Source organism: Notothenia rossii, assembly GCF_949606895.1.
Source record: "Notothenia rossii genome assembly, chromosome: 9".
Classification (NCBI taxonomy): Eukaryota; Metazoa; Chordata; class Actinopteri; order Perciformes; family Nototheniidae; genus Notothenia; species Notothenia rossii.
In genome coordinates this window covers 1,576,664-1,603,880 of record NC_136907.1, presented here as the reverse complement: position 1 = coordinate 1,603,880, position 27,217 = coordinate 1,576,664, and the positions used below count along the sequence as shown (strand labels likewise).

At 41.6% G+C, this 27,217-nt stretch overlaps 1 protein-coding gene across 2 annotated transcripts; it reads right to left on the bottom strand.

Annotated features, from left to right (window-relative positions):
* Positions 1–5,194: 5,194 nt before the first annotated feature.
* On the bottom strand, positions 5,195–9,544 carry LOC307019617 (uncharacterized protein). 2 transcript variants are annotated; one of them, XM_079650617.1, is made up of 4 exons: positions 9,519–9,544; positions 7,510–7,649; positions 6,023–6,320; positions 5,195–5,389 (listed from the first exon to the last, which is right to left on the bottom strand). In XM_079650617.1, exons 3-4 carry the CDS (start codon positions 6,318–6,320, stop codon positions 5,361–5,363), a joined length of 327 nt encoding a protein of 108 aa, XP_079506743.1. In that variant the 5' UTR covers positions 7,510–7,649; positions 9,519–9,544; the 3' UTR covers positions 5,195–5,360. The 2 variants fall into 2 exon arrangements, with proteins under 2 accessions (XP_079506743.1, XP_079506742.1); XM_079650616.1 differs by lacking the exon at positions 7,510–7,649.
* Between the last annotated feature and the right edge of the window lie 17,673 nt (positions 9,545–27,217).

The window sequence follows — 27,217 nt, the reverse complement described above, 5'->3', positions numbered from 1 at the left end:
ATACACACAGCAGCCTGTGAGCAGTATGAACAGTGTGTGTGAATACACTAGATACACACAGCAGCCTGAGAGCAGTATGAACAGTGTGTATGAATACACTAGATACACACAGCAGCCTGAGAGCAGTATGAACAGTGTGTATGAATACACTAGATATACACAGCAGCCTGTGAGCAGTATGAACAGTGTGTATGAATACACTAGATATAAACAGCAGCCTGTGAGCAGTATGAACAGTGTGTATGAATACACTAGATACACACAGCAGCCTGTGAGCAGTATGAACAGTGTGTATGAATACACTAGATATACACAGCAGCCTGTGAGTAGTATGAACAGTGTGTATGAATACACTAGATACACACAGCAGCCTGAGAGCAGTATGAACAGTGTGTATGAATACACTAGATACACACAGCAGCCTGTGAGCAGTATGAACAGTGTGTATGAATACACTAGATACACACAGCAGCCTGTGAGCAGTATGAACAGTGTGTATGAATACACTAGATACACACAGCAGCCTGAGAGCAGTATGAACAGTGTGTATGAATACACTAGATATACACAGCAGCCTGAGAGCAGTATGAACAGTGTGTATGAATACACTAGATATACACAGCAGCCTGTGAGCAGTATGAACAGTGTGTATGAATACACTAGATATACACAGCAGCCTGTGAGCAGTATGAACAGTGTGTATGAATACACTAGATACACACAGCAGCCTGAGAGCAGTATGAACAGTGTGTATGAATACACTAGATATACACAGCAGCCTGAGAGCAGTATGAACAGTGTGTATGAATACACTAGATATACACAGCAGCCTGAGAGCAGTATGAACAGTGTGTATGAATACACTAGATACACACAGCAGCCTGAGAGCAGTATGAACAGTGTGTATGAATACACTAGATACACACAGCAGCCTGAGAGCAGTATGAACAGTGTGTATGAATACACTAGATACACACAGCAGCCTGAGAGCAGTATGAACAGTGTGTATGAATACACTAGATACACACAGCAGCCTGAGAGCAGTATGAACAGTGTGTATGAATACACTAGATACACACAGCAGCCTGTGAGCAGTATGAACAGTGTGTATGAATACACTAGATATACACAGCAGCCTGAGAGCAGTATGAACAGTGTGTATGAATACACTAGATACACACAGCAGCCTGAGAGCAGTATGAACAGTGTGTATGAATACACTAGATACACACAGCAGCCTGAGAGCAGTATGAACAGTGTGTATGGATACACTAGATACACACAGCAGCCTGAGAGCAGTATGAACAGTGTGTATGGATACACTAGATACACACAGCAGCCTGAGAGCAGAACAGTGTGTATGATTACACTAGATATACACAGCAGCCTGAGAGCAGTATGAACAGTGTGTATGAATACACTAGATATACACAGCAGCCTGTGAGCAGTATGAACAGTGTGTATGAATACACTAGATATACACAGCAGCATGTGAGCAGTATGAACAGTGTGTATGAATACACTAGATACACACAGCAGCCTGAGAGCAGTATGAACAGTGTGTATGAATACACTAGATATACACAGCAGCCTGTGAGCAGTATGAACAGTGTGTATGAATACACTAGATACACACAGCAGCCTGTGAGCAGTATGAACAGTGTGTATGAATACACTAGATATACACAGCAGCCTGTGAGCAGTATGAACAGTGTGTATGAATACACTAGATACACACAGCAGCCTGAGAGCAGTATGAACAGTGTGTATGAATACACTAGATACACACAGCAGCCTGTGAGCAGTATGAACAGTGTGTATGAATACACTAGATATACACAGCAGCCTGTGAGCAGTATGAACAGTGTGTATGAATACACTAGATACACACAGCAGCCTGAGAGCAGTATGAACAGTGTGTATGAATACACTAGATACACACAGCAGCCTGTGAGCAGTATGAACAGTGTGTATGAATACACTAGATACACACAGCAGCCTGTGAGCAGTATGAACAGTGTGTATGAATACACTAGATATACACAGCAGCCTGAGAGCAGTATGAACAGTGTGTATGAATACACTAGATATACACAGCAGCCTGAGAGCAGTATGAACAGTGTGTATGAATATGCAAAGATATATAAAGTATAAAAACGGTAAGTAGTGCAAGTATAGTATAACATATATAGATATTAATTTCATGATGACAAACATTGTGGAACAATGATAAAAAGGGTGAATGGAAGTGGCGACGTAAAACTGACACAAAACAACAACAAAACTTTTGCCGAGCCAATTGGAGAGTTTCATCAGCAGCACGGGGTAAAACCCACCAATGAGCGCTCAGCTCGAGATACCAGCGAGTCGTTTCCCATCAAGCATTTTGCCTCCGCAGCCGGGCGTCTTTGTCCCGCGAGATTTCAACGTCTCATGTGAGCGAGCCTCCTGAGCAAGGCCCCGTCTCAGGTCGACTATTTTAATTTCCTCGCTCCTCGGTCTCGGTCTCACCGGAAGTTGATTTGTCTGCGCCATCTTGAGTACGGTCCCAGTGGCCTTATTTTTGCCGGAGGATCGAGGAGTGAGGAGCGATAACGGAGCAGCGATAATCGAGGAACCACCAGACCATCCTCCGATGAAATCCTCAGACACTCGCCCCGCCCCCTTACTGTGTATCGCTCACTGATTGGACGATGCAGTGCATGCACTGATCTGATGCTTCTTGACATGAGAGCCGTTTCCCAGCGGAGTGAAGAAAATACATGAAACTCACGAGAGTCACTCCTCGGTTTATACCGTGCTTTGATTCAATTCCATCTCGCACATCATCACGGACAAGTTCAAAAACTTCGATGACACGTTCAAGCCAGAGACACACTGCGTGGAGCTGGCAGACGGTACCCGGTGCAACGGCGTGGCTCAACGCAAGAGAGAAGCAGAGGTTTGCCTGGTCGACAGCGGAGGGCGGCGACATACCACTACTCTGAGAAAGGCGTTGTTTATACCGTCATATCCCCAGGACATCTTCTCAGTGAAGGCAGTGACCGCCAGCGGAGCCACGGTCGTTTCAAGCAGGGAAAAGACGCTTTGATACGCAAAGACGGTACCAGGTTTGACGTTCATGTGTACAGCAGGTTGTATTATTTACTGAAGGTGAGAATAGTGACAAGTGCAATGCTTGCCACTATGTACAGACGGGGCATGAAATACTAGGCCACTGTAATTATGACGATGTGCTACAAATGCAAAATGTGGTTGAAGGTATGCGGATCAAGGGCAAAACAGATAGACCCGGCCAAGAATGTGAGCTGTGTGTTCAGGGGAAATTTGCACAAACCAGAAATAGAAACCCTGATCGTAGAGCAAAGGCTCCATTACAAATGGTACACACGGACCTAGTCGGTCCAGTAGCTACAGAGTCAAGAGATGGTTACAAATATGTACAGTCATTCACTGATGACTACTCGGGTGCAATATTTGTATATTTTCTAAAAACTAAAAGTGACACGGTACAGGCAACGGAAATATTCCTAGCAGATACAGCCCCATACGGGAAAGTGAAGTGTATGAGGTCAGACAACGGCACAGAGTTCACATGCAGGGATTTCCAAACGTTGTTAAGGAAAAACAGGATAAGACACGAGACGTCAGCCCCGTACTCACCCCACCAGAACGGTACAGCTGAGAGAAGCTGGCGTACTCTTTTTGAGATGGGTAGGTGTATGCTAACTGAAAGTCAGCTACCAAAAGAGTTATGGAACTACGCAGTCCAAACAGCAGCCATAGTGCGTAACAGATGTTTTAACAGGCGTACAGACAAAGCCCTTTCCAGATGCTGACAGATAAAGAGCCTAACGTCTCTACAATGCAGAAGTTTGGGTCTGTATGTTACCCATACAAACAGGACAAGGGAAAACTTGATTCCAGGTGTGATCAGGGGCGTTTTTCTGGTTATGACAAGAACAGCCCCGCGTATTTGGTCTATCACCCAGATACTGAGAAAGTACAAAAGCACAGGCTAGTCAAGTTTGTAAACAAGGTAACTGGAGAAACAGACACAGACCTTTGGGTCAGACCCAAATGATGACAAAGACAGTGTGAGGCAGCCTAGGGCTAGCAGGGTCACACAGGAGATAAATGAGAGCAAAGAGAATGCTAAAGAGACTAGTGCACAAAGTGACAGCCCAGTAACTATGACTGACGACAGTAGCCAACCACAACCAAGTGGGACAGATGATGAATCTGAGCGTGGGAGACACCCGACTAGAGACAGAAGGAAACCAAGTCACTTAAAGGACTTTGTAACTGAAGACAGTGATAGTGATGGGATTCATACTACCGTAGACTACTGCTACAGAGCTGTATGTGGAATTCCATAGACATTTGAGGAGGCTATGACGTCAAGTGACTCAAGAGAGTGGGTCAAAGCCATGGATGACGAAATCCAATCATTAAACGATTGGAGAGATTTTGTGATTATTATTATTTAGTTTTTTTCCCGTTACATTGGAGTACAGGGGAGGCTGTGCATAAACCTTTTCATATTTTAGTTTTGTAGGCAGGCCATGCAGGCCAGCCCGATGGTCACCAAGGTTCATGTTTTAATAACATTTTCACAAATAAAAAGCCCAGTTTTGAGATTTTGAGAAAAAAGTCAACATTTTGAGAAAAAGTCCGATTTTTGGGGGAAAAGTCAGGATTTTTAGATTTGTTGATAACTGTGACGCGGCTCCTCCGTCGTGCGAAGCAAAGATCAAAGATGGTCTCTGCTGAGTGCTGACAGGATGAGAGGATATTATTTGAATGAATCGTTTTGTTACCGATGCAAAGAAGCTACAATCGATGCATAGCGAGTTCAACCCAAACTGTAGCCGATGTGCTCTCTCTCACCCGGAGCACTCGCGAATCTGTGAATCTTAACATCCCTAGTGTGCACGTTTCCTGATCATTTCGTGATATTTTTTAATAAAGTCAAGTAGAAATAAAGCTTTTTTCATGATATCTTTGGATCTCTTTGTATTTATTGTTTCCAGTTGCTGGGCAGCGAGGAGAATCTCAAAACTGAGATATTAAAAAAGGTCATAATTCCCTTTTTATATCTATTTCAAACTGCTGAGAGAACATCCATAGTTTTATCCACCAATTAGAAAATAAAAGGACCAACTTATTGAAGCACAGGATTAAAAAAACAGTCTCAGCTTTCAGAATCTCTTTATTAGTAAAACATGAGATTGGAGAGGACTGAAACCTCTCAACATGACTCAAAGAAAGGACTTGAGTTGTTCCGTAAACTTTCCGCAGACGACCCTCAAACTGCACCTGCAGGTGAGCGTTTGTCTTGTCGGTGCGGAGTAATCTGATTACTTCATATCGTCCTCATCTGGCGATCCTGGACAAACACACAAATCACAATTACAATTATTATTTATTATTTTGTGTTATTTAGTTTAGTTTGTCCTGTTAGTCTGTACAACACTCTTACATGTTGGCTCCATGGCCTGTTTTGGTAATCAGAATCAGAATCCCTGTATTCGTCCCACAGAGGGGAAATGTACATAGTTACAGCAGAAAAGAGACAAAGACAGCTTGATGTTACCTGGCAGCATGCAAACAAAGTATTAAGGTATGATCAAAAGTTACACAATTTACAAAATACACATCCTGTAACAGTTCTGAAACGCTTTCTCTCTCACAGGTTTACGTCCACGAAAATGTGTACAAAAATGTGTTCTGGAACATGTTTGGAAAACGCGTACGGAACCTGGTACGGAAACTGGTGCAGAAGAGTAACGTGTACGGAAATTGCGTACAAAATGTGTTCAGGAACATGTTAGGAAAACGCGTACGGAAACATGTCCGGAAATGTGTACTGATATGTGCGACTTCTTCTGATCCTGTTTCATTTCGTACTGCTACGAAATAAGTTAAAGAATTATTTTAAACGTTTTGAGAAGGACACGCCCCCCGCTGAGCTGAACAGGATTTATTTCTACATGCATGTATTTTTCTTGTTATTTCTGACCTTGGTTTTGCTCCTTGAATTTCTTCAGCTCGTCCTTGATGTCTCTGAGCGGCTGCTGCACTTTGTTGTCCAGCCTGGGCAGGTTCCTCATCAGGCAGTCGATGACTTGGATGGATTCCTTTGTGCCGTAGTACTGGATGATGAGGTGGATCATGTCGCCCCGCAGCCGCCCCTCCTTCTTCCCCTGAGGGATCTTCTCCAGGCTGGACCCAAGTTTCTTGAACTCGACCTCCGTCAGCTCGTCCAGGATGGAGCTCAGCACCGTCCTCCACTTCGTCTCCAATTTGTCCAGGGCCATCTGCAGCACAAACAGGAGGAGGTGTAGAGTAACTAAGTACATTTACTCAAGTACTTTACACAAGAACAACTTTGAGGTACTTGTACTTCTCCTCCACTACATGTATTTAATACCTTTAGTTACTTCTCAGATGTGGATGAATGATGTGAAATCTAATCAAGTGTTGAATCAGACTTTAGTTCCACCTGGAGTAAATCCACCAGCTACCCTGCAGTATACAAAGTCATTCAGACTAGCTGCACCTTTACCAGCTTTGAGAACACTTTCATGATCAATCATTATAAAACATATCATATCTATTATTCTGAAATGGACCAATCTGCACAATGACTACTTTGACTGTCTTTCACTATATTTTGATGAGAATACTTTTCTACTTTTACTTGAGGAACATTTTGAATGCAGGACTTTTACTGTAACAGAGTATTCCTACACTCTGGTACTTCTACTTTTACTCAAGTACAAGACCTGAGTACTTCTACTTTTACTCAAGTACAAGGTCTGAGTACTTCTACTTTTACTCAAGAACAAGATCTGAGTACTTCTACTTTTACTCAAGTACAAGGTCTGAGTACTTCTACTTTTACTGTAACAGAGTATTCCTACACTCTGGTACTTCTACCTTTACTCAAGTACAAGATCTGAGTACTTTTACTTTTACTCAAGAACAAGATCTGAGTACTTCTACTTTTACTCAAGTACAAGATCTGAGTACTTCTACTTTTACTCAAGTACAAGATCTGAGTACTTCTACTTTTACTAAGTACAAGATCTGAGTACTTCTACTTTCACTCAAGTACAAGATCTGAGTACTTCTACTTTCACTCAAGTACAAGATCTGAGTACTTCTACTTTTACTAAGTACAAGATCTGAGTACTTCTACTTTCACTCAAGTACACGATCTGCATTTATTTATAGAGCGTTAGTCGTAGTGTACTAACCCTAACCTCTCAGGATACATTTGACTTTTTCTTTTCCCATTTTTCAATACTGATAGGATTCATGGTTTTCACCGAACAGGAGGAGATTTACCTCTGAAGTGAAGTACAGTCACAGTTTAAAGTAGCAGGGAATACTAAAACACCTTAAAGTAACCCTTAAAGTAACCCTTAAAGTAATCCTTAAGTAAATGTATAATGACATGTATCTCACAGGTAGATTTTCTGAACAAACTGAGAGTGAACTTACTGCGTCTCTTCCTTCAACCTCAGCCCGGGTTTTCACACGCGGTATATGTTTTACATCAGATTTATAAAGAGGAAGTCAGAGGAGCGGGAAATCTGAAGCTGTTTGGATCGTACCAACTGAAATCTTGATTTGCTGTCAATCTGGAATAGTACAAATATATAACGGAGAGGGGGGGGGTTATATTCTCCAAACTTTCATGTTAATCCCTCATGACATCCAGTCAATCCCCCCTCCAGTGAAGAATGGTTTGGCCTTACTTAACTTCCTGTTGTGTTCCTTTCCAACCCCTTTTTTTAACATCCTTTCAAACTGTAATAATAATAATAATAAAAATGCTTTCCAATAAGTCCCACATTGTAATAGCAGTGTTTCCCCTAGGATGGAGTCATAGCAGCGGTGCTAAGGCACGTGGGCCCAGCACAATGTGTGCGCGTTCGAAGTGCGCCTCGCCAATTTGTTTCTATGTGTCAGCACAAGAAAGGCTCTTGAGGCCTAGAACCAGGGCCGGTTCTAGACAATTTGCTGCCCTAGGCGAGATTTTAGGCGAGATTTTATGTGTAAAGAATAAATGAAAAATCTCTACAAAAGACAAATACACTGCAAAAACAGAAACTTATTGACACAGGTAATAGACGTCAAAATGGCTTCAAATGTATTCAGTATTGTATGAACATGTTTGAATTGGGGGGTGGACGTCACATCCTCACGATTTTTTTTTGGAACATTTAACAGTAAAATGCTTCAATCTGGTGCACTTTGAGCACAGAATTACTAGAGACCTGATCTAGGGGGTACAACTATAAAAACGGCCATATGAAAAAGATCAGTTTACATTTTAATAATCAAATAAGTATATGAACATAACCAATAACCTACCATAGCCAATAACAAATAAATGTAGCTTATTTTAATTTTGTTGTTCATTCATATCTTATTTTACCTAGTTAACCTAGCGCCCACCGTACAGGGCAAATTAAACGTGTAACCGGGGTGAAAAGGGTGTTACATTTACTTAATTATGAATGTTGTTACATCAAGGCTGAACATTAGGATGAGTGCCAACGTTCAAAAAAGTTTTTTCCCTCCCAGAGCTACCAGCGCAGCGCCCCCCAGATCTGGCGTCCTAGGCGACAGCCTGTGTCGCCTATGCCAGTAACACAAATACTATAAATCCCCATAACAAAAAACAAAAAAGTGTTTTGTTTTTTTGGGTACCTGGCTGGCGCCCCCTAGTAGCGGCGCTCATATTTCAGCAGCGGCGCTGCGCCGCCACTATTTGTATATTGGGGAAACACTGAATAGTCAGTGTTTAAAAGGACAGAACAGCTCTGAAGAATTTTCTAAACTCAAAACCAGAATCAAAGAATTTGATCGAGTGGTGAACATTTTAAAATACTGGCCGTTTCTCAATCGCGAGTACACATGCTGCAGAGCAACTATTTCAAGTATACTACGTCATAGAGTGGCGCAGAATGCATTTAAACAGTCCTTCGGCGCCACTCGATGACGTAGAATCCTTGAAATAGTGGCTCTGGAGCATCCTTCCTCGACATTGAGAAACACCCACTGTTTACTTGGATGGAAATGACGGCCATCTTGGAAATGTATCACATTCTTTTCTAAATGTAAGTGGCCAACGGATTTTTTGTTGTTGAATACATTTCCCCAGAGGGATGAACAATAACATGTTGGTGCTTGAATCAACTTATGAAAGATGTTTACATCTATCTGCAGCACTATAAGACAAATAATAGAACAGAAAGAAACATGTATGTACATTCAGAAATTAACATGGAAATGACACTTACACAAAATTACCATGTCAGAAATGCAAGAAGATATCTAGTCCCATTTTTACTTTACTTTTCTTAACTAGTTTGAATCTTACCCTAACAGTATTGCAATGCTACTATTCTAGATGTTAACACAGGTTTTGTGTCTTTTTTACAAAGGCTAACTAAAAGCCCTGACGCAAGCAAGTGTGCTTTTTCTATATCAGGTTATCTCACCTCGTCTCGCATGTGTGGCTGATTATCTGCGGGAATAAGAGGGAAATAGAAGGACACTTTACAAACATCACATTTTAAAATGTCAACCTCACAGTAACAATAGGGAAGCTGTGGCTCAGTGGATAGTGTGCTGGACTTCAAATCAGGGGATAGCAAGTTCGAGTCCCACTGCAGTCAGCATGTCGTTGTGTCCCTGAGACACTTCACCCCAAAGTGCTCCTGTGGGGATTGTCCACAGTACTGAATGTATGTAATCGCTTTGGATAAAAGCGTCTAACACGCATTTGGAATACGTACTAGTCATTTGCAGGGCCGGTTCGAACCAATTTGCTGCCCTAAGCAGCTTTGCCACAAAATCGTACAGTAGAAAAAGATAAAAGTATCCAAGGAATACACAATAGAATATAAAGAATAAATGACAAATCTCTACAAAAGACCAATACACTACAAAAACAGAAACGTATTGACATGTTGGTTATATACATAAAGAAGGTTTCAAATGTATTCAGTATTGTATGAACATGTTTTAATTGGGGGGTGTACGTCACATCCTCTAGGGGGGTCCAGGGGTATGCCCCCCCGGAAAGAAATGTTTGAACATTTTATAGTAAAATGGTTCAATCTGATGCACTTTGAGCACACAATTACTATTGATTAGATCTAGGGGGCACAACTCTAAAACACCAAAATGAAAAATATTGGTTTATATTTTAATAATCAAATAAGTATGTGAACATAACCAATAACCCATAGCCAACAACAAATAAATGTAACTTATTTTATTTTGGTTGTTCATTTATATCTTATTTACCAAGTTAACATTTATGTATGCATATTTTTTTATCTCTCCAGTTTTAAACTATATTTTTGGTTTACTGTCCTATAGTATATATTGAAATGATTTCAAACCTGTTTATCCCAATAATTATAAAGGTGTACCTTGTAAATATGTGTTTCCATGAATTGCATTAATCTCTCTCGCTCGCTCCCACGCCCACTTTGGCTGTGAGCCGCGGACGCCTGATAAGCCAACACCAGGGACGTGCACAGGTACGGGCTAATGTTGCCCGGGCAACAGCCCGTTTGCCCTTTTTGGCTGACCTGCCCCTCTGGAGAGAGCGAGAGTATTTTTCTTGTTATGTTGTGGCCCAATCAACATGATAAGCCCACACTGATTAGTGTAGCGTCTCGCTGCAGGAAACACAACTTTGTCAGCGCTGTCATCTGCCCCCAGTCACGTGACTTTGTTTACAATCTGACGGCTGAAAGCAAAGGAAAGCCCTCAGGCTAAAATACAAAAGCTAAGGCTACAATAATTGTATTGCTGCGAACTAGCACCACGACATTGAAACATCAACTTTGTTCCAATTTAATTTCACCTTGCTATGTGTTTTTAAAGCATATTTAAAAACGGGACATTTCCGGGGACAGATTGACCCGGGGAATAGCCACCAAATGCCTGCCTGACTTTGGCAGGCATTTCCCCTCGATTCTATTGGCTCTAACGGTTCAAAAGAGGTGTCAATCATCAAAATCGACCAATGAGTTCCAGAGATGTGGCAAATCCACCCAAATGACCCCAGAAGTGTTTTTTTTTTCTAAACCTCTCTAAAAAGGTCAAATATCACTTGTTTTGCATCAATCCTGAAACAGGGTACTTATTATATGTTGTACTTTGGATTCCTAAAGCTTCTAGTCTACTAACCCATCATCCAAGGGTGCTTTACACTATAAGTCATGTTGTTTTTTTGGACGGACACTATAATTTAAAATGTTTTAATATGTTCAATCTGAATCTTCTTTAAAATAAAAACATCTATATTGATTCTGACTCGTCTGCATCCAACTCACAGATTTATCATTACTTTGAGAACAAAGATTATTAATGTAACCCTTTTAGAAGATATGGTCCTTTGTTCTGGGAATGTCATTTTGGAGCCTGAGGCCTGAAGAACAGGCTCGGAGGTTAACGGGTTAAGAGAAAAGAAAACTCAGTCAAGCTAAATAAACGTCTTCTCAAAAGTAAAGCTATAACTTGCAAACAAATAATTTGTGTAATCGTGTAAACTATTCGTCTTTTAGAACATAACTTTTTGTTTACAGCTCTCTTTGCTTCTTTCCCAATGATCAGACTTTTGTAACCCTTAAAGTAACCCTTAAAGTAACCCTTACACTTAAACTAACCCTTAAAGTAACCCTTACATAACCATTCAACTTAAAGTAACCCTTAAAGTAACCCTTAAAGTAACCCTTATGTAACCATTCAACTTAAAGTAACCCTTAAAGTAAGCCTTAAGTAACCATTCAACTTAAAGTAACCCTTAAAGTAACCCTTACGTAACCATTCAACTTAAAGTAACCCTTAAAGTAACCCTTACGTAACCATTCAACTTAAAGTAACCCTTAAAGTAACCCTTAAGTAACCATTCAACTTAAAGTAACCCTTAAAGTAAGCCTTACGTAACCATTCAACTTAAAGTAACCCTTAAAGTAAGCCTTACGTAACCATTCAACTTAAAGTAACCCTTAAAGCAAGCCTTAAAGTAAGCCTTACGTAACCATTCAACTTAAAGTAACCCTTAAACTTAAAGTAACCCTTACTTAACCATTCAACTTAAAGTAACCCTTAAAGTAAGCCTTACGTAACCATTCAACTTAAAGTAACCCTTAAAGTAACCCTTAAAGTAACCCTTAAGTAACCCTTCAACTTAAAGTAAGCCTTAAAGTAACCCTTACGTAACCCTTAAAGTAACCCTTAAAGTAACCCTTACGTAACCATTCAACTTAAAGTAACCCTTAAAGTAACCCTTACGTAACCATTCAACTTAAAGTAACCCTTAAAGTAACCCTTGTAACCCTTACGTAACCATTCCACTTAAAGTAACCCTTAAAGTAACCCTTACGTAACCATTCAACTTAAAGTAACCCTTAAAGTAACCCTTAAAGTAACCCTTACGTAACCATTCAACTTAAAGTAACCCTTAAAGTAAGCCTTACGTAACCATTCAACTTAAAGTAACCCTTAAAGTAACCCTTACGTAACCATTCAACTTAAAGTAACCCTTAAAGTAAGCCTTACGTAACCATTCAACTTAAAGTAACCCTTAAAGTAACCCTTACGTAACCATTCAACTTAAATTAACCCTTAAAGTAACCCTTACGTAACCATTCAACTTAAAGTAACCCTTAAAGTAAGCCTTACGTAACCATTCAACTTAAAGTAACCCTTAAAGTAAGCCTTACGTAACCATTCAAATTAAAGTAACCCTTAAAGTAACCCTTACGTCACCATTCAACTTAAAGTAACCCTTAAAGTAAGCAAGTTCCCGTCAGCAAAAACACGTGGGTTTGCTATCCTGGCTCCAAAATGGTGGAATGAGCTCCCCATTGTAATCAGGACAGCAGATAGCTTACACATCTTCCGACGCAAACTGAAAACTCATCTCTTTAGACTCCACTTCGAGCGATAGAGTTACTAACAAAGCACTTATATACTAATAAAGGGCTGGCTTTCTAAATGCCAGTTGAGTAGCACTTGAAATGTTTTGGCTCTATGAAACCTGATGTACTTATATGATTCTGTTTTCTTAAAGGTTGTATCTTCCTGGTCGAATGCACTTATTGTAAGTCGCTTTGGATAAAAGCGTCAGCTAAATGCAATGTAATGTAATGTAATGTAATGTAATGTAATGTAATGTAACCCTTAAACTTAAAGTAACCCTTAAAGTAACCCTTACGTAACCATTCAACTTAAAGTAACCCTTAAAGTAAGCCTTACGCAACCATTCAACTTAAAGTAACCCTTCAACTTAAAGTAAGCCTTAAAGTAACCCTTACGTAACCCTTAAAGTAACCCTTAAAGTAACCCTTACGTAACCATTCAACTTAAAGTAACCCTTAAAGTAACCCTTACGTAACCATTCAACTTAAAGCAACCCTTAAAGTAAGCCTTACGCAACCATTCAACTTAAAGTAACCCTTCAACTTAAAGTAAGCCTTAAAGTAACCCTTACGTAACCCTTAAAGTAACCCTTAAAGTAACCCTTACGTAACCATTCAACTTAAAGTAACCCTTAAAGTAACCCTTACGTAACCATTCAACTTAAAGTAACCCTTAAAGTAAGCCTTACGCAACCATTCAACTTAAAGTAACCCTTCAACTTAAAGTAAGCCTTAAAGTAACCCTTACGTAACCCTTAAAGTAACCCTTAAAGTAACCCTTACGTAACCATTCAACTTAAAGTAACCCTTAAAGTAACCCTTACGTAACCATTCAACTTAAAGCAACCCTTAAAGTAAGCCTTACGTAACCATTCAACTTAAAGTAACCCTTAAACTTAAAGTAACCCTTAAAGTAAGCCTTACGTAACCATTCAACTTAAAGTAACCCTTAAACTTAAAGTAACCCTTAAAGTAACCCTTAAGTAACCCTTCAACTTAAAGTAACCCTTAAAGTAACCCTTACGTAACCATTCAACTTAAAGTAACCCTTAAAGTAAGCCTTACGCAACCATTCAACTTAAAGTAACCCTTCAACTTAAAGTAAGCCTTAAAGTAACCCTTACGTAACCCTTAAAGTAACCCTTAAAGTAACCCTTACGTAACCATTCAACTTAAAGTAACCCTTAAAGTAACCCTTACGTAACCATTCAACTTAAAGCAACCCTTAAAGTAAGCCTTACGTAACCATTCAACTTAAAGTAACCCTTAAACTTAAAGTAACCCTTAAAGTAAGCCTTACGTAACCATTCAACTTAAAGTAACCCTTAAACTTAAAGTAACCCTTAAAGTAACCCTTAAGTAACCCTTCAACTTAAAGTAAGCCTTAAAGTAACCCTTACGTAACCATTCAACTTAAAGTAACCCTTAAAGTAACCCTTAAGTAACCATTCAACTTAAAGTAACCCTTAAAGTAACCCTTACGTAACCATTCAACTTAAAGTAACCCTTAAAGTAACCCTTACGTAACCATTCAACTTAAAGTAACCCTTAAAGTAACCCTTACGTAACCATTCAACTTAAAGTAACCCTTAAAGTAACCCTTACGTAACCATTCAACTTAAAGTAACCCTTAAAGTAACCCTTAAGTAACCATTCAACTTAAAGTAACCCTTAAAGTAACCCTTACGTAACCATTCAACTTAAAGTAACCCTTAAAGTAACCCTTACGTAACCATTCAACTTAAAGTAACCCTTAAAGTAACCCTTAAGTAAATGTATAATGACATGTATCTCACAGATAGATCTTCTGAACTTCCTTCAACCTCAGCCCGGGTTTTCACACAAGGTAGATTTTTAAATCAGATTTCTAAAGAGGAAGTCAGAGGAGCGGGAAGTCTGAACCTGTTTGGATCAGTTCTTTCTTCTTCTTCCGTAGGCCAAGGGAAGCCAGGCTGTTTTTTCTGATTGTCGTTATCATTTTAATAAATAAATAAAAACACTTTGTTTAATTTCCAACAAGCCCTCCAACTCATACTCATTCGTTTATTCAAGCGCTTAGTACGACCTATAATCACGTTTGAAAGTTTTCGACCTCTCGTGCTCCCGTTGAATGCAGACACTCCGGAGGGTCGTTTATTCACTAATAACCCTCTCTGGAAATCCTAAATTGTGGGATAGTTTGGTCATTAAAACGCTTTTTGATTAGATTTCCAGCTTGAAGCGTATATTGTACTTTCAGAGTCCACGTCCAGTGGAAGTGTAGGATCTATAGTTTGATAGATATTAGAAGATGATTTGAGGTCTCGCCAGGACAACGTGTAACGGCAGCGTCCATGTGAAGTTAGCGTCAACCCTCACGGGGTGAAAACAGTATTTCCGGTCTCAAAGTTTTCATAATAAAACCGTATTCCCCCCACTGTCAAATTATTTTAAAGCTACAGTACTCATCCACTAAAAACATCAGTTTATCCTTGTTAATTACACAACATTAATTGGTTTGAATTGTGTATAATGCTTTTGTGTTTTTCCCATATGTTTTTCTCTTTCGATTCTGAGAGACACATTTATTTTTTCAGAAGTTTTGATAAAACATCGAACTTGAAGCTCGGTAATTGGATGGTTTAGCCGCAATGCACGTTGGGATATGGTGTTTATGCAATATGAAATCCAAAAACATAAAAAAATAAAATAATAATACTGTATTCCGAGTGTTCTTGCTTTTCTCTTTGAAGGTCATCACATAACTGCATTGTAATACACAGTTCGGCTGCATTAAATATTACATATCTGCCGTAGTTCTTTATTTATAGAGCCCTGATGAGAAGACCAGTGTTTCCCCTAGGATGGAGTCATAGCAGCGGTGCTAAGGCACGTGGTCCCAGCATAATGTGAGCGCGGAGCGCGTGGAATTTTTTCGTGTGTGTCTGCACAAGAAAGGCTCTTGAGGCCTAGTACCAGGGCCGGTTCTAGACAATTTGCTGCCCTAGGTGAGATTTTAGGCGACATTTTATTTGTAAAGAATAAATCAAAAAATCTCTACAAAAGACAAATACACTGCAAAAACAGAAACTTATTGTCAGGTAATAGACGTCAAAATGGCTTCAAATGTATTCAGTATTGTATGAACATGTTTGAATTGGGGGGTGGACGTCACATCCTCTAGGGGGGTCCGGGGTATGCCCCCCCCCCCCCCCGGGAAGATTTATTTTTGAACATTTTACAGTAAAATGCTTCAATCTGGTGCACTTTGAGCACACAATTACTAGAGACCTGATCTAGGGGGCAAAACTCTAAAACACCCATATGAAAAAGATCGGTTTACATTTTAATAATCAAATAATGATGTGAACATAACCGATAACCTACCATAGCCAATAACAAATACATGTAGCTTATTTTATTTTTGTTGTTCATTCATATCTTATTTTACCTAGTTAACATTTATTTATTTATGCATATTTTTGTATCTCTCCAACTTTAAACGATATTTTTGGATTACTGTCCTATAGTCAGTGGTTAATTTGAGCCGGATCCTGCTGGAACAGGATCCGGCACCTCTTCATTTTGGCCACCCTGTGTTCCGGCACCTATTTGGGCAGATCCGGTACCTCTCACAAAAAATAAAAATTTAAATGGTTAAAATGAAATAAAATATGCAGATATTAATTTACAGAAAAAATCCCAAGAATTTCATGTCGTTTATTAAGATTAAGATTTGAAAGAGTCGGAGATCTGTGTTGACGCACTGAAAAGCTGGACCAACGGACAAACGTCTTTCACTTTTGAAATTCGCCACATGAGGAGCACGTCGCAGAGAGGAAGAAACGGTGATTCAATGCAAGCATGTCAAAAAGACAGTTAAATTGACTGTCTTTCTTCAAAAAGAAGGAAGAGGTAATAGACACTTCAAAACGAGTCAGAAAAGCCTCCACAAGCAGCGACGAGGGCAGCTGCAGCGGTCATGTTGATGGTCAAAACCAGGAGGAGGTTAGCGCCGCAACAGCTAGCCAGCTAGCTAACCGACAGCTAGCCAAGCCCGGGCAGCGGGTCAGGTTCACCGCCAGCCGGAACAAGAGCCAGCTACCGTCAGTCAGGTGGACCACCAACAGCAACGGGTGGGTACCCTGGCATCAACTAGCCCGGTACAACAGCCGGAGCAAGAGGCGAGCGGAACCGCGACATCAGCTGGCTTACAGCAGGAAGATTCAGTAGGAGAGGAGAGCGCATTGAGCGTAGAAGAGTGTGGGACGTCCAGCGACAGGTCAGTTTTTTCTAACTGTGGCCAAGAACTTGGAGGACCGTATGTTATCTCAAGGAGGCCGGATGCCAGATAAAACTGGATATAACAAGTTCATTGAGGAGTTGAAGGTGCTTTACGCACAATACTGGCCCGAGGACGCAGGTGCGCTGTATGGAGAGACTGAGGTCGAGTCACTGTGTCAGCGCTTCAACATTGCCAACCCGCGCGCAGTCATACGGGCCTACAGAACGTACAGAGACTCAGATGGTAAAGACACCCCCTATGAGCTGATGGAGTTACTTGTTGCTGTCAACAGCATTCCCATTGCAAGTGCTGAATGTGAGCGCGGATTTTCTCAAATGAACTTGATTTGCACTCCCAACCGTAGCTCTTTGCTCACATCCACCATGTCATCTTTACTCTTCCTAAATCTTGTTGGACCCCCCCTGGCTAAATTCAATCCAGTCCCGTACGTGAGGTCCTGGGTGGCCAAAGGACACAGAACTGCCACAGACACACGCAGTAAAAGCAGAAAAAAAGAGATAGAGGACAATCCGGACATGCTCGTGATGTGGGGTGTTTTAAACAACTAAATATGGTGAGCAAACATACTGTCTATTAATAGGCCGCCGTGCCAATCTTTGAATAGGCCTAATAAATATTTTTTTTACACGTTAAACCTGTTGAGAAATTAATTGCTGGCTGTATACTGAAGTCCCACCTGTGGTGATGTGGGCATTTGCCTATGTGGTGCGTACTAGCCTAAACAATTATAAATTATCGTCATAAAATGTATACCATGGATACTATTTGACATTTTTCTGTATACGTTCCGGGACCTGTACGCGTCTCGTCATCCCTGAGCTGTCATATGTACTTTGCGTTCCGGCACCTTATGATTTACAAATTAAGCACTGCCTATATTATACATTGGAATGATTTCAAACCTGTTTTTATTTATCCTAATAATTATAAAGGAGTGCCTTGGAAATATGTGTTTACATAATTTGTGGTCAAAACGTTTGAGACCCACTGAGATAACTTAGACTAAAATGAACTATCTAAATATTCAGAGAGTCCTTTACCTCACTGAGCCGCTCAGTCTGACAGGAGAGCTCTCCTCCACCCTGGTTGTAGAAACATCTACTTCTTCTATCCGTTAGCGCAGCTAGCACCAGATTCTAATAACAACAGCGCCGGTACCGGTGCGCCCTCTCCCTTGCTCGCTCTCTCGCTACCACGCTCACACTTTGGCTGTGAGCTGCGGGCGCCTGATAAGCCAACATCCCCCACTTTCATCACTTACAGCGCCCACTGTACAGGGCAGTGTTGTAGTCAAGTCACCAATTCACGAGTCCAAGTCACTCTCGAGTCACCACTCTTCGAGTCCGATTTCAAGTCCGAGTCACCTAGGGAGAGTCGTAGTCGAGTCCGAGTCCAAGTCTGAGTCACCCAAGGAGTGTCCGAGTCGAGTCCGAGTCATCATTACCTTTGTTCGAGTCCGAGTCCAAGTCCGAGTCACCTAAGAAGAGTCCAAGTCAAGTCTGAGTCACAAGTCTTCATGTATTAATCTTCGTGGATATATGTGTTGAAATGTAGCTGCTCCTCTACATTGCTATTTAAATGCTGTGAAGCGCGTTTGGCTACAATTCTTGTAATAGGTGCTATTGTGGTGCCAAGAGATGGGAGTCGGAGGCGGGGTATCAAAGCTACAAGCTAGACTTTTATTTAGCATCGGAACACACATGTAAACAACTTCATGGACGGGAAGCGAAGAACGGCGGAAACAGGAAGTCCGGCTCACTAAAATGTCCGTGCGGAACAATACCCCAACCCATAGATCCGTGGGTGAATAATGTCAATCACCACACTATACAAATATAAAGCTAATTAATATTATTATTATTATTATTATTATTATATATAGATAAACTATATTTAAAATGAGTTACCTTTTAGAGAAGTGATTATATTTGTATGCCAATATTTTCCTATATGGTAAAGTTTTCGTTTTGCACTTTTATTTTGATAGTAATAAGATCGGGACTCTTATTTTGACTCCACTTCGAGAGACTAACAAAGCACTTGTATACTAATAAAAGGCTGGCTTATCTAAAGCCAGTTGAGCAGCACTTGAAATGTTTGGCTCTATGAAACCTGATGAACTTATATGATTCTGTTTTCTTCAAGGTTGTATCTTCCCGGTCGAATGTACTTATTGTAAGTTGCTTTGGATAAAAGCGTCAGCTCAATGCAATGTAATGTAATTTTGAAGGAACTTTTACCGTTTAAATCGGTTTACTAAATTTAGCCCCAGAAAGCAAATGGCTACTTAGCATGCAAAATGACGTCATTCTGCATGCTAAGTAGCCATGTGCTTTCATGTTATCGGCTGAATCTTTATTTATGGATTAGATCACGTTACTCTGATGATAGTGTTCAAGACAGCTATTATGTCTGAACTCGATCCTTAGAGTAATGTGTTACGGAGACTTCTCTTCAATATTGTTTCCACATAACGAGCATTTTGCGCTGCTCTTTTCCAATGTGGAAGCAGAATGTGTGAAAGCATACAGCACGATGCGGGGTGTGTCTCTAGACATCTTTAGACTGGAATAGCGGGCCCAGTACTGAACTCGCCTCGCAGGTGCACACGCCAGGACAGAGGACATCAGACTCCAGAGAACACTTGCTCGAGTCCAAGTCCGAGTCATCATTACCTGTGTTCAAGTCCAAGTCTGAGTCACCCAAGGAGTGTCCGAGTCGAGTCCGAGTCCGAGTCATCATTATCTGTGTTCGAGTCCGAGTCCGAGTCCAAGTCATCATGCACGAGAATCCACGAGTTCAAGTCCGAGTCGCGTCAAGAAGTGCGCGAATCCGAGTCGAGTCACGAGTCCCGAAAATCGGCACTCGACTCCGACTCGAGTCCAAGTCCAGGACTTGAGTACTCCATCTTTGGTACAGGGCAAATTAAACGTGTAACCGGGGTGAAAAGGGTGTTACATTTACTTAATTATCAATGTTGTTACATCAAGGCCGAACATTTGGATGAGCGCCAACGGTGAAAACTGTTTTTTCCCTCCCAGAGCTACCAGCGCCCCCCAGATCTGGCGCCCTAGGCGACCGCCTATGTCGCCTATTCCAGTAACACAAATACTACAAATCCACATAACAAACAATCAAAAATGAAAAAGGGTCGCCACTTATTATTTTAAGAAAAAAAAAAAAAAAGTAAAGAAAAGAAAAAAAAAAAATTTTTTTTTTTTTTTGGGGTACCTGGCTGGCGCCCCCTAGCAGCGGCGCTCATATTTCTGCGCCGCCGCTATTTGTATATAGCGGAAACACTGAAGACCTTTGGACCAACAGGAAGAACTGCCACGGAAACTGAATATGTGACGTGGATCATAAATATATCAACAAATTATCTTCACACAATACGTCTCCTAGCAGTATAAACACTAATTCGGCTGACTTTTATGTTTGATCCAATCGGTAGATAGGTTATATTTAGACCATAACGGTGCACAGCTGATAGAAAGGGACTTGTAGTTTTTAAAGATATTACTGATTTTCTTTGAATATAAGAATGTAAATACTGAGTTGAGAGAATAGTCAGGGGATTTGGGTGATGGGAGACACATCTATGGAATCACAATTTCAATAGTTTACCATTAAATGACGGATATATCTCTCTGTCTGTGATGTTTTAAAAATCAGATGTTTCATTGTCATTAAAAATTAAAAAGATATAGAGTATATTTAAAAAAGAAACTGAAAAAAACAAGGTAAATATTATATAGTTGGTATCAGTAAAATGTATAATCTACAATAAAATCTTGTTTAATTTTTTTTACGATAAGTCACATGTTTCCTGCCTGGCCGCAGCGTGTATAATTACCCTCTCTCGTCTGGGCGGTAAGAAAGGAGCCCTCAGCCAGAGCAGCTGCAGCCAACAAGCTGACTGTTGCTATCTGTAAACTATGCTGCCGAAACATAATTTCAGCCAATCAGTCAGATCTGATGGTCACAGGGCGGCAATTTCAGCGCCCGATGCAGTCTGTGAGTTGTTTGGACTCGTATCCAAGGTGACGCTACAGTATAGTTGATGAGGATAGCTGCGTTTGCAGGTGGAGACTCCGGGTGCTAGTGGATCACCGGAGCTGTAGATGAACATTTACATGCTTATTGTAGTTGTAAGGGCAATGCCTGCGGCACCATGGAGCATATGTGTGGGCTGGACCTGTATTTTACAGGAAAGGAGTGATCAGAGGGTCGAGTTGTCGATTCTTGTTCAGTTTTCTGTGACTCCTCACCCTCTCAGACTTTGAGTTGCGTGCGCTGTTTAAGAGACGCGCTACCATGGAAACCAAACAATGGTGTATTAAAGTCCGAGTGGAAACAGTCGTGTGTAAATCTGATTTTGTCAGAAATCGGGAGAAATGCGGGAGAAATATGACCCCAGGAGGAAACCGGGAGAGGGCAAAGAAATCGGGAGTCTCCCGCGAAAATCGGGAGGGTTGGCAAGTATGACCCACAAACACACACACACACACACACACACACACACACACACACACACACACACACACACACACACACACACACACACACACACACACACACACACACACACACACACACACACACACACACACACACACACACACACACACACACACACACACACACAATGTTCGTATTCAGTCTCCTGCGAAAATCGGGAGGGTTGGCAAGTATGACACACACACACACACACACACACACACACACACACACACACACACACACACACACACACACACACAATGTTCGTATTCAGTCTCTTGATTTTAAATGGGAATTAAATCATTTGAGTGTTTCCAAAGCACCAGTGTTCTGCAGTTTGTGTGGGCCTACTGTACTGCCGCACAGTTTACTGTAGAAACTATGTCCAGGACAAGGTGTTTGGAAGTTTTGGAAGATTTGTAGCTAACCACACTCAAGATTATGGATTATCTCATATTTTTAAGCCTCCATTTGTCCCCCCCCCCCCCCCCCCCCTCTAACATCACCAGAAGTCATCATTTAAGGGGTCAAGGGGTAATTTCTCAAAATGTTCTTCCAGGGGAGCATCCCCCCGGACCCCCCTAGTATGGTTTGGTCACCATTTCCATAGCCCCACCAAAAATATTTTCCACCAGCCGCCACTGCTGCCGGCCCATCCCTCCCATGGATGTATAATATGAACTGGATACAGTGTGGGAGGCGGGGTTTCGTTCTTTCCTATGAGAACTGCTCATTGGCGCATGAAGGCAAAATGGCCCAACTTTTGAGAGAGCGAAACGTCACAGATTACCCATCGTGCCTGGCTGTCAGAGCAGAAGTACCCGTATGGGCGCTCATAGAGCATTTGCAGTTGAGTTGCCCCTTAAGCCCCGCCCCCCGAGCTCCCACTCTCAGGTGAGCATTCATAATGCAGAGGAAGATAACTCTCAGAATAACGTTATTCGCACATTTTACAACTTGAGGACCTAATGTGGGGCTATACAAATGTTCATACTGGGTAGTTTATTTGGTTAAAACTAAATGATCAGCTGATTTACAGACGTCTCTTTCCCCATGTTAGTCAATGGGAAAAAGTATTTCCGGGGCCAGGGACGTCACGGACTGAGTTGCAGTACCACCGTTTGGACACAACAAATATTTTCCTTAGAGTCCGGCGCACTTCCTGGGGGCTTGATCTCTCCCCCATTCTCATTGAGTATTTTACAAAGAGTGAAACAGCTCCCCTCTAGATGTTATGGTGAACAGTTTCCTGCATAAATTAAGAAAATAAAGAAAATGCTTAAATTAATAAGACAAGAGTTTCGGCTGGAGAGTGCGTGCGGTCCTGTCGGTCAGATAACAGGCGTGTGCAAGTCCTGCATCTGTATGATACAAATGTGTGTAAAATGATACCGGGCGCTGTAACTCATCTGGTTACGTTATTACATTGACCACCCCAACATGATGTATTATTGGCTTCCCCTAGCCACGGTACTGGTTTGGATCGTACCAGATGAAATCTTGATTTGCTGCCCTGTCGATTTGGAAAAGTAACCAAAGCAAGATATGGTGAAAGCACCAGAGTTCGATTCAACCTGACTATACAAGGCTGGTGTGAATGTGACCTAAAACAGGTGGTCTCGGACCGCTTGCAAGTGAACTCTGGAGCGGTTCATCTCTGGTGTGGATGCAGTCTGCACCAGAACACAGGAAGCGTATATTTACGCGTCACGAGAACGCGGTTGTCTTCAAAATCTTTAGCGAAACAATGACGCAGAATGAAGTGTTGAACTGTGTAGTGTAAAGTAAAAATGCTCAACAATACATGAAAGTCAGAGCCACTTGTCGTGGGTGAAACCTCCTCCTGACTGCAGAACATTTCATTTGATTTGTTTAATGTTTTTTAACCCACGTCGTCTGATAGTATATTCATATGTGCGGGCCACTAGAGTCTATATGCTGTCCAGATTAACAGCAGCATGAAAATAACCTGCTGATGCTATAGTTTATATACTGCTGTATACGCCTCAATGTATTTATTTGTATTTATACATTTTACATTTATACCTTTACTTGTATATTTGTATAGTGCATTTATTTTGTACAGCCTGCTGATAGATGTGTATATAACTGACTGTTTGCACTCTGGTTAGACCCTGTTACACTCTGCTTGCATTATGTAATGACAATAAAGTAATCTAATCTTATCGAATCTAACAGCATTTCCGAGCACATGACTTGTGTTTACAGTTTTTAGTCCGTTTGAGTTGTCCCCGTGTGAACGCAAACCGAACCTTCTGAAAAATGAAACAATGAAACAAACTGTCGTCTGGTGCGCAGCAGAGAAGCGGACTATTAGGTGTGAATGCGAGCTAAAGTAACCCTTAGAGTAACCCTTAAAGTAACGCTTAGAGTAACCCCTAAAGTCCCCCTTAAGGAAGTTCATAATCATATTTATCTCACAGATTCATTTTCAGAACAAACTGAGTGTGAACTTACTGTGTCTCTTCCTTCAACCTCAGTCCGGGTTTTCAATCTTTGAATATATTTAAATCAGATTTAGAAAGAGGAAGGTGCATTCAGGTAGAGCAGCAGGTGCAGTCAGAACCTGTTTGGAACGTACCAAATTAAATTAGCTGCAAAGTTAATTTGGAATAGTACAAATATATAACGGAGAAGGGGGGGTTATATTCTCCAAACTTTCAGGCCCAATTCCAAACCACACCCTACCCACTCCCCCTCCGTGATGGAGTGAACTCCGTCTGTAGTCTCACTCTCTTCCAACACAAGATAACAACAAAAATACATTTAGGAAGCCATGGAAGAAACAATAACATATATCGGATGTTGATGTCCTTCTCACATTCAGTTTAATGCAGATAAAGCCCTAACAAACTAGTAGCCCTTGCACACAGGACTAAATAAAGTTAAAGGGGCCATATTATGCGCTCTGGTTTCAGACAGAGGGTGAAAAAAGAGGGACTGCAGCACAGGCCGAATGAGAAAAATAAAGAGTTCTTGAACATTAAAGCATGGAGACACAGGTGTTCAAATGTTCCTGTGAGTGTTTGCCGAGTGCGTTTCTGCTCCCTGTGGACCCATGAATGTGTGTGTGTGTGTGTGTGTGTGTGTGTGTGTGTGTGTGTGTGTGTGTGTGTGTGTGTGTGTGTGTGTGTGTGTGTGTGTGTGTGTGTGTGTGTGTGTGTGTGTGTGTGTGTCAGGAGGATACGTCCCCAGCTGACCCAGAAAGAGACGCAGGTTCTGGTCCAGGCTCTCGTCATCTCACGCCTAGACTACTGCAACTCCCTCCTGGCTGGTCTACCTGCATGTGCCCTCCGACCTCTGCAGCTCATCCAGAATGCAGCGGCTCGTCTGGTCTTCAACCTTCCTAAAGTCTCCCACACCACTCCGCTCCTCCGCTCCCTTCACTGGCTTCCAGTAACTGCTAGAATCCACTTCAAGACACTGGTACTTGCGTACCATGCTGTGAATGGATCTGGCCCTTCCTACATCCAGGACATGGTTAAACTGTACACCCCAGCACGTGCACTCCGCTCTGCATCAGCCAAACAGCTCGCTGCACCCGCACTGCGAGGGGGACCCAAGTTCCCATCAGCAGAAACACGTGGGTTTGCTATCCTATCACGTCTCATTCGTGTAGCGTAGCTTAGCTTACAGATCGGTGATATTTGATCATTCTTATTGTTGAGATATAACATACAGAGACATGTATAGTGTATGACTCCATGTATTACTGTGTACCATATTGTCTAAGTAAGTAGCTGCGACTACTAACTGCATTCATTGGTTAATGCTGTACCACATGATTGTGATGTCACTACCTGGGGTATAAAACTGTTGGAAGTCACGCCCCTTCTCTCTCTGTTCTCAAGTCTCTTGAGATGTGAGCCTATAATAAATAACGCCGAGAACTGCTGAGATTATTCACCTTTCTGCTACTGCGGTCAACTCAGCCGTCTCTCACATTTGCATGGTCAAATGAGCAGGGCTTCATTTTTGAGTGCACGATTAATAGCGTCTTTACGGTAATCGCCGAGAAGCGACGCTAACGGTAGTAGCTTATGAAGTTCTCAGTGAAAGATGTATTGTTGGACTCAGTACTACTTGGACTACCACCACAGGTTCAGTCAAGTATTTTTATCGTGTACTTTTTGAGTAATAGCCTACCCTGTCAAACTCCCCTGCAGAGTACAATAATGCATGTTTTCTGCCATCTTTGATGAGAGATAAAATAATTGTTTGCCAAAAGTTCTCAGTGGAAGTGGTACTGCTGGATAGAGTGCTACTAGGACTACACACACACACACACACACACACACACACACACACACACACACACACACACACACACACACACACACACACACACACAACTCCACCCCTCAAAGACTGCATGAACTATACGATTTAGTTGTATGGCTATTTTACTGATATATATTTAAACTGTCAGTAAATATGCCCATCGCTACTACCTCTGCTTTTACCACTCTTATTTGTTTATTGTGTGTATTTTTTTACTGCAGTGAGAGTTGCTAAATAAATGTTGTTGTACTTTGTATGATGACAATAAAGATATATTCTAATTATATTCTATTTCTAAGATGTTCCCTCAGATCCACACCTCTGATCATCCGAGCCGTGGTCCTGCTGCTGATTCTGCTGCTGGCCAACGGCAGCCTTTACTTCTGCTGTAAGGTAGGCATGTTTTCAGAGCAGGGGCGGATCTATGGGCTCAGAACAGTCTCATAATACACACATGCACACAGAAGAATTCACACTTGTGTTTTTCAATGCACACACAAATGTGTATTTTTGATCCTCACATATTTGTTTTCCGTTTAAAACCTCTGAACCTGCAAACACAACCCGCTCTCTGTGCACAGATCGCTGTGCATTTGTGTGTGGGTTTTTTGAGACTCCCCTGAATGTCACCCGATTCGTACTTGTAATTTTTTCTATCTATAGCCAATCAGATGTCTCCTTCATTCTAAGCCAATCACATGAGCGCGCCCCCACGAGGGGTAGATTTCTTGCGTTCATGACGTAGCGCTTCATATACGCATTTTGCGCAGTCCGGTCAGCTCGCTAAACAGAGGGCGGAGCTTCAGGTGATCATGCAGAGCTGCGTGTCTCCGTCAGACTCAGCAGCTGATCTGATCTCTCTCTCGCGTCCGGTTACACTTCACTCTCGTTTATGTCCATGTCGATCAGATCCAGCTCTCCTGATCGGCCTTCATAGAGAGCACCGATCAAACTATTTAGAGTGAATATCGGCCGATAATGACCGGCGGGGCTCCCTCCCCCCGTTGACAGCTCACTGTCTAGCACTGGCTTCGTAGAGCACTGATCGATTAGGCTAAGCTAACCTGTAGCTGCTCCCTCCACACCCACAACAATAAAGACATAAATAAAGCAGCTGTATTCTCCATACAGGAAACACACATTTAAAACGGTTTGGCCTGCCGTGTTAGTG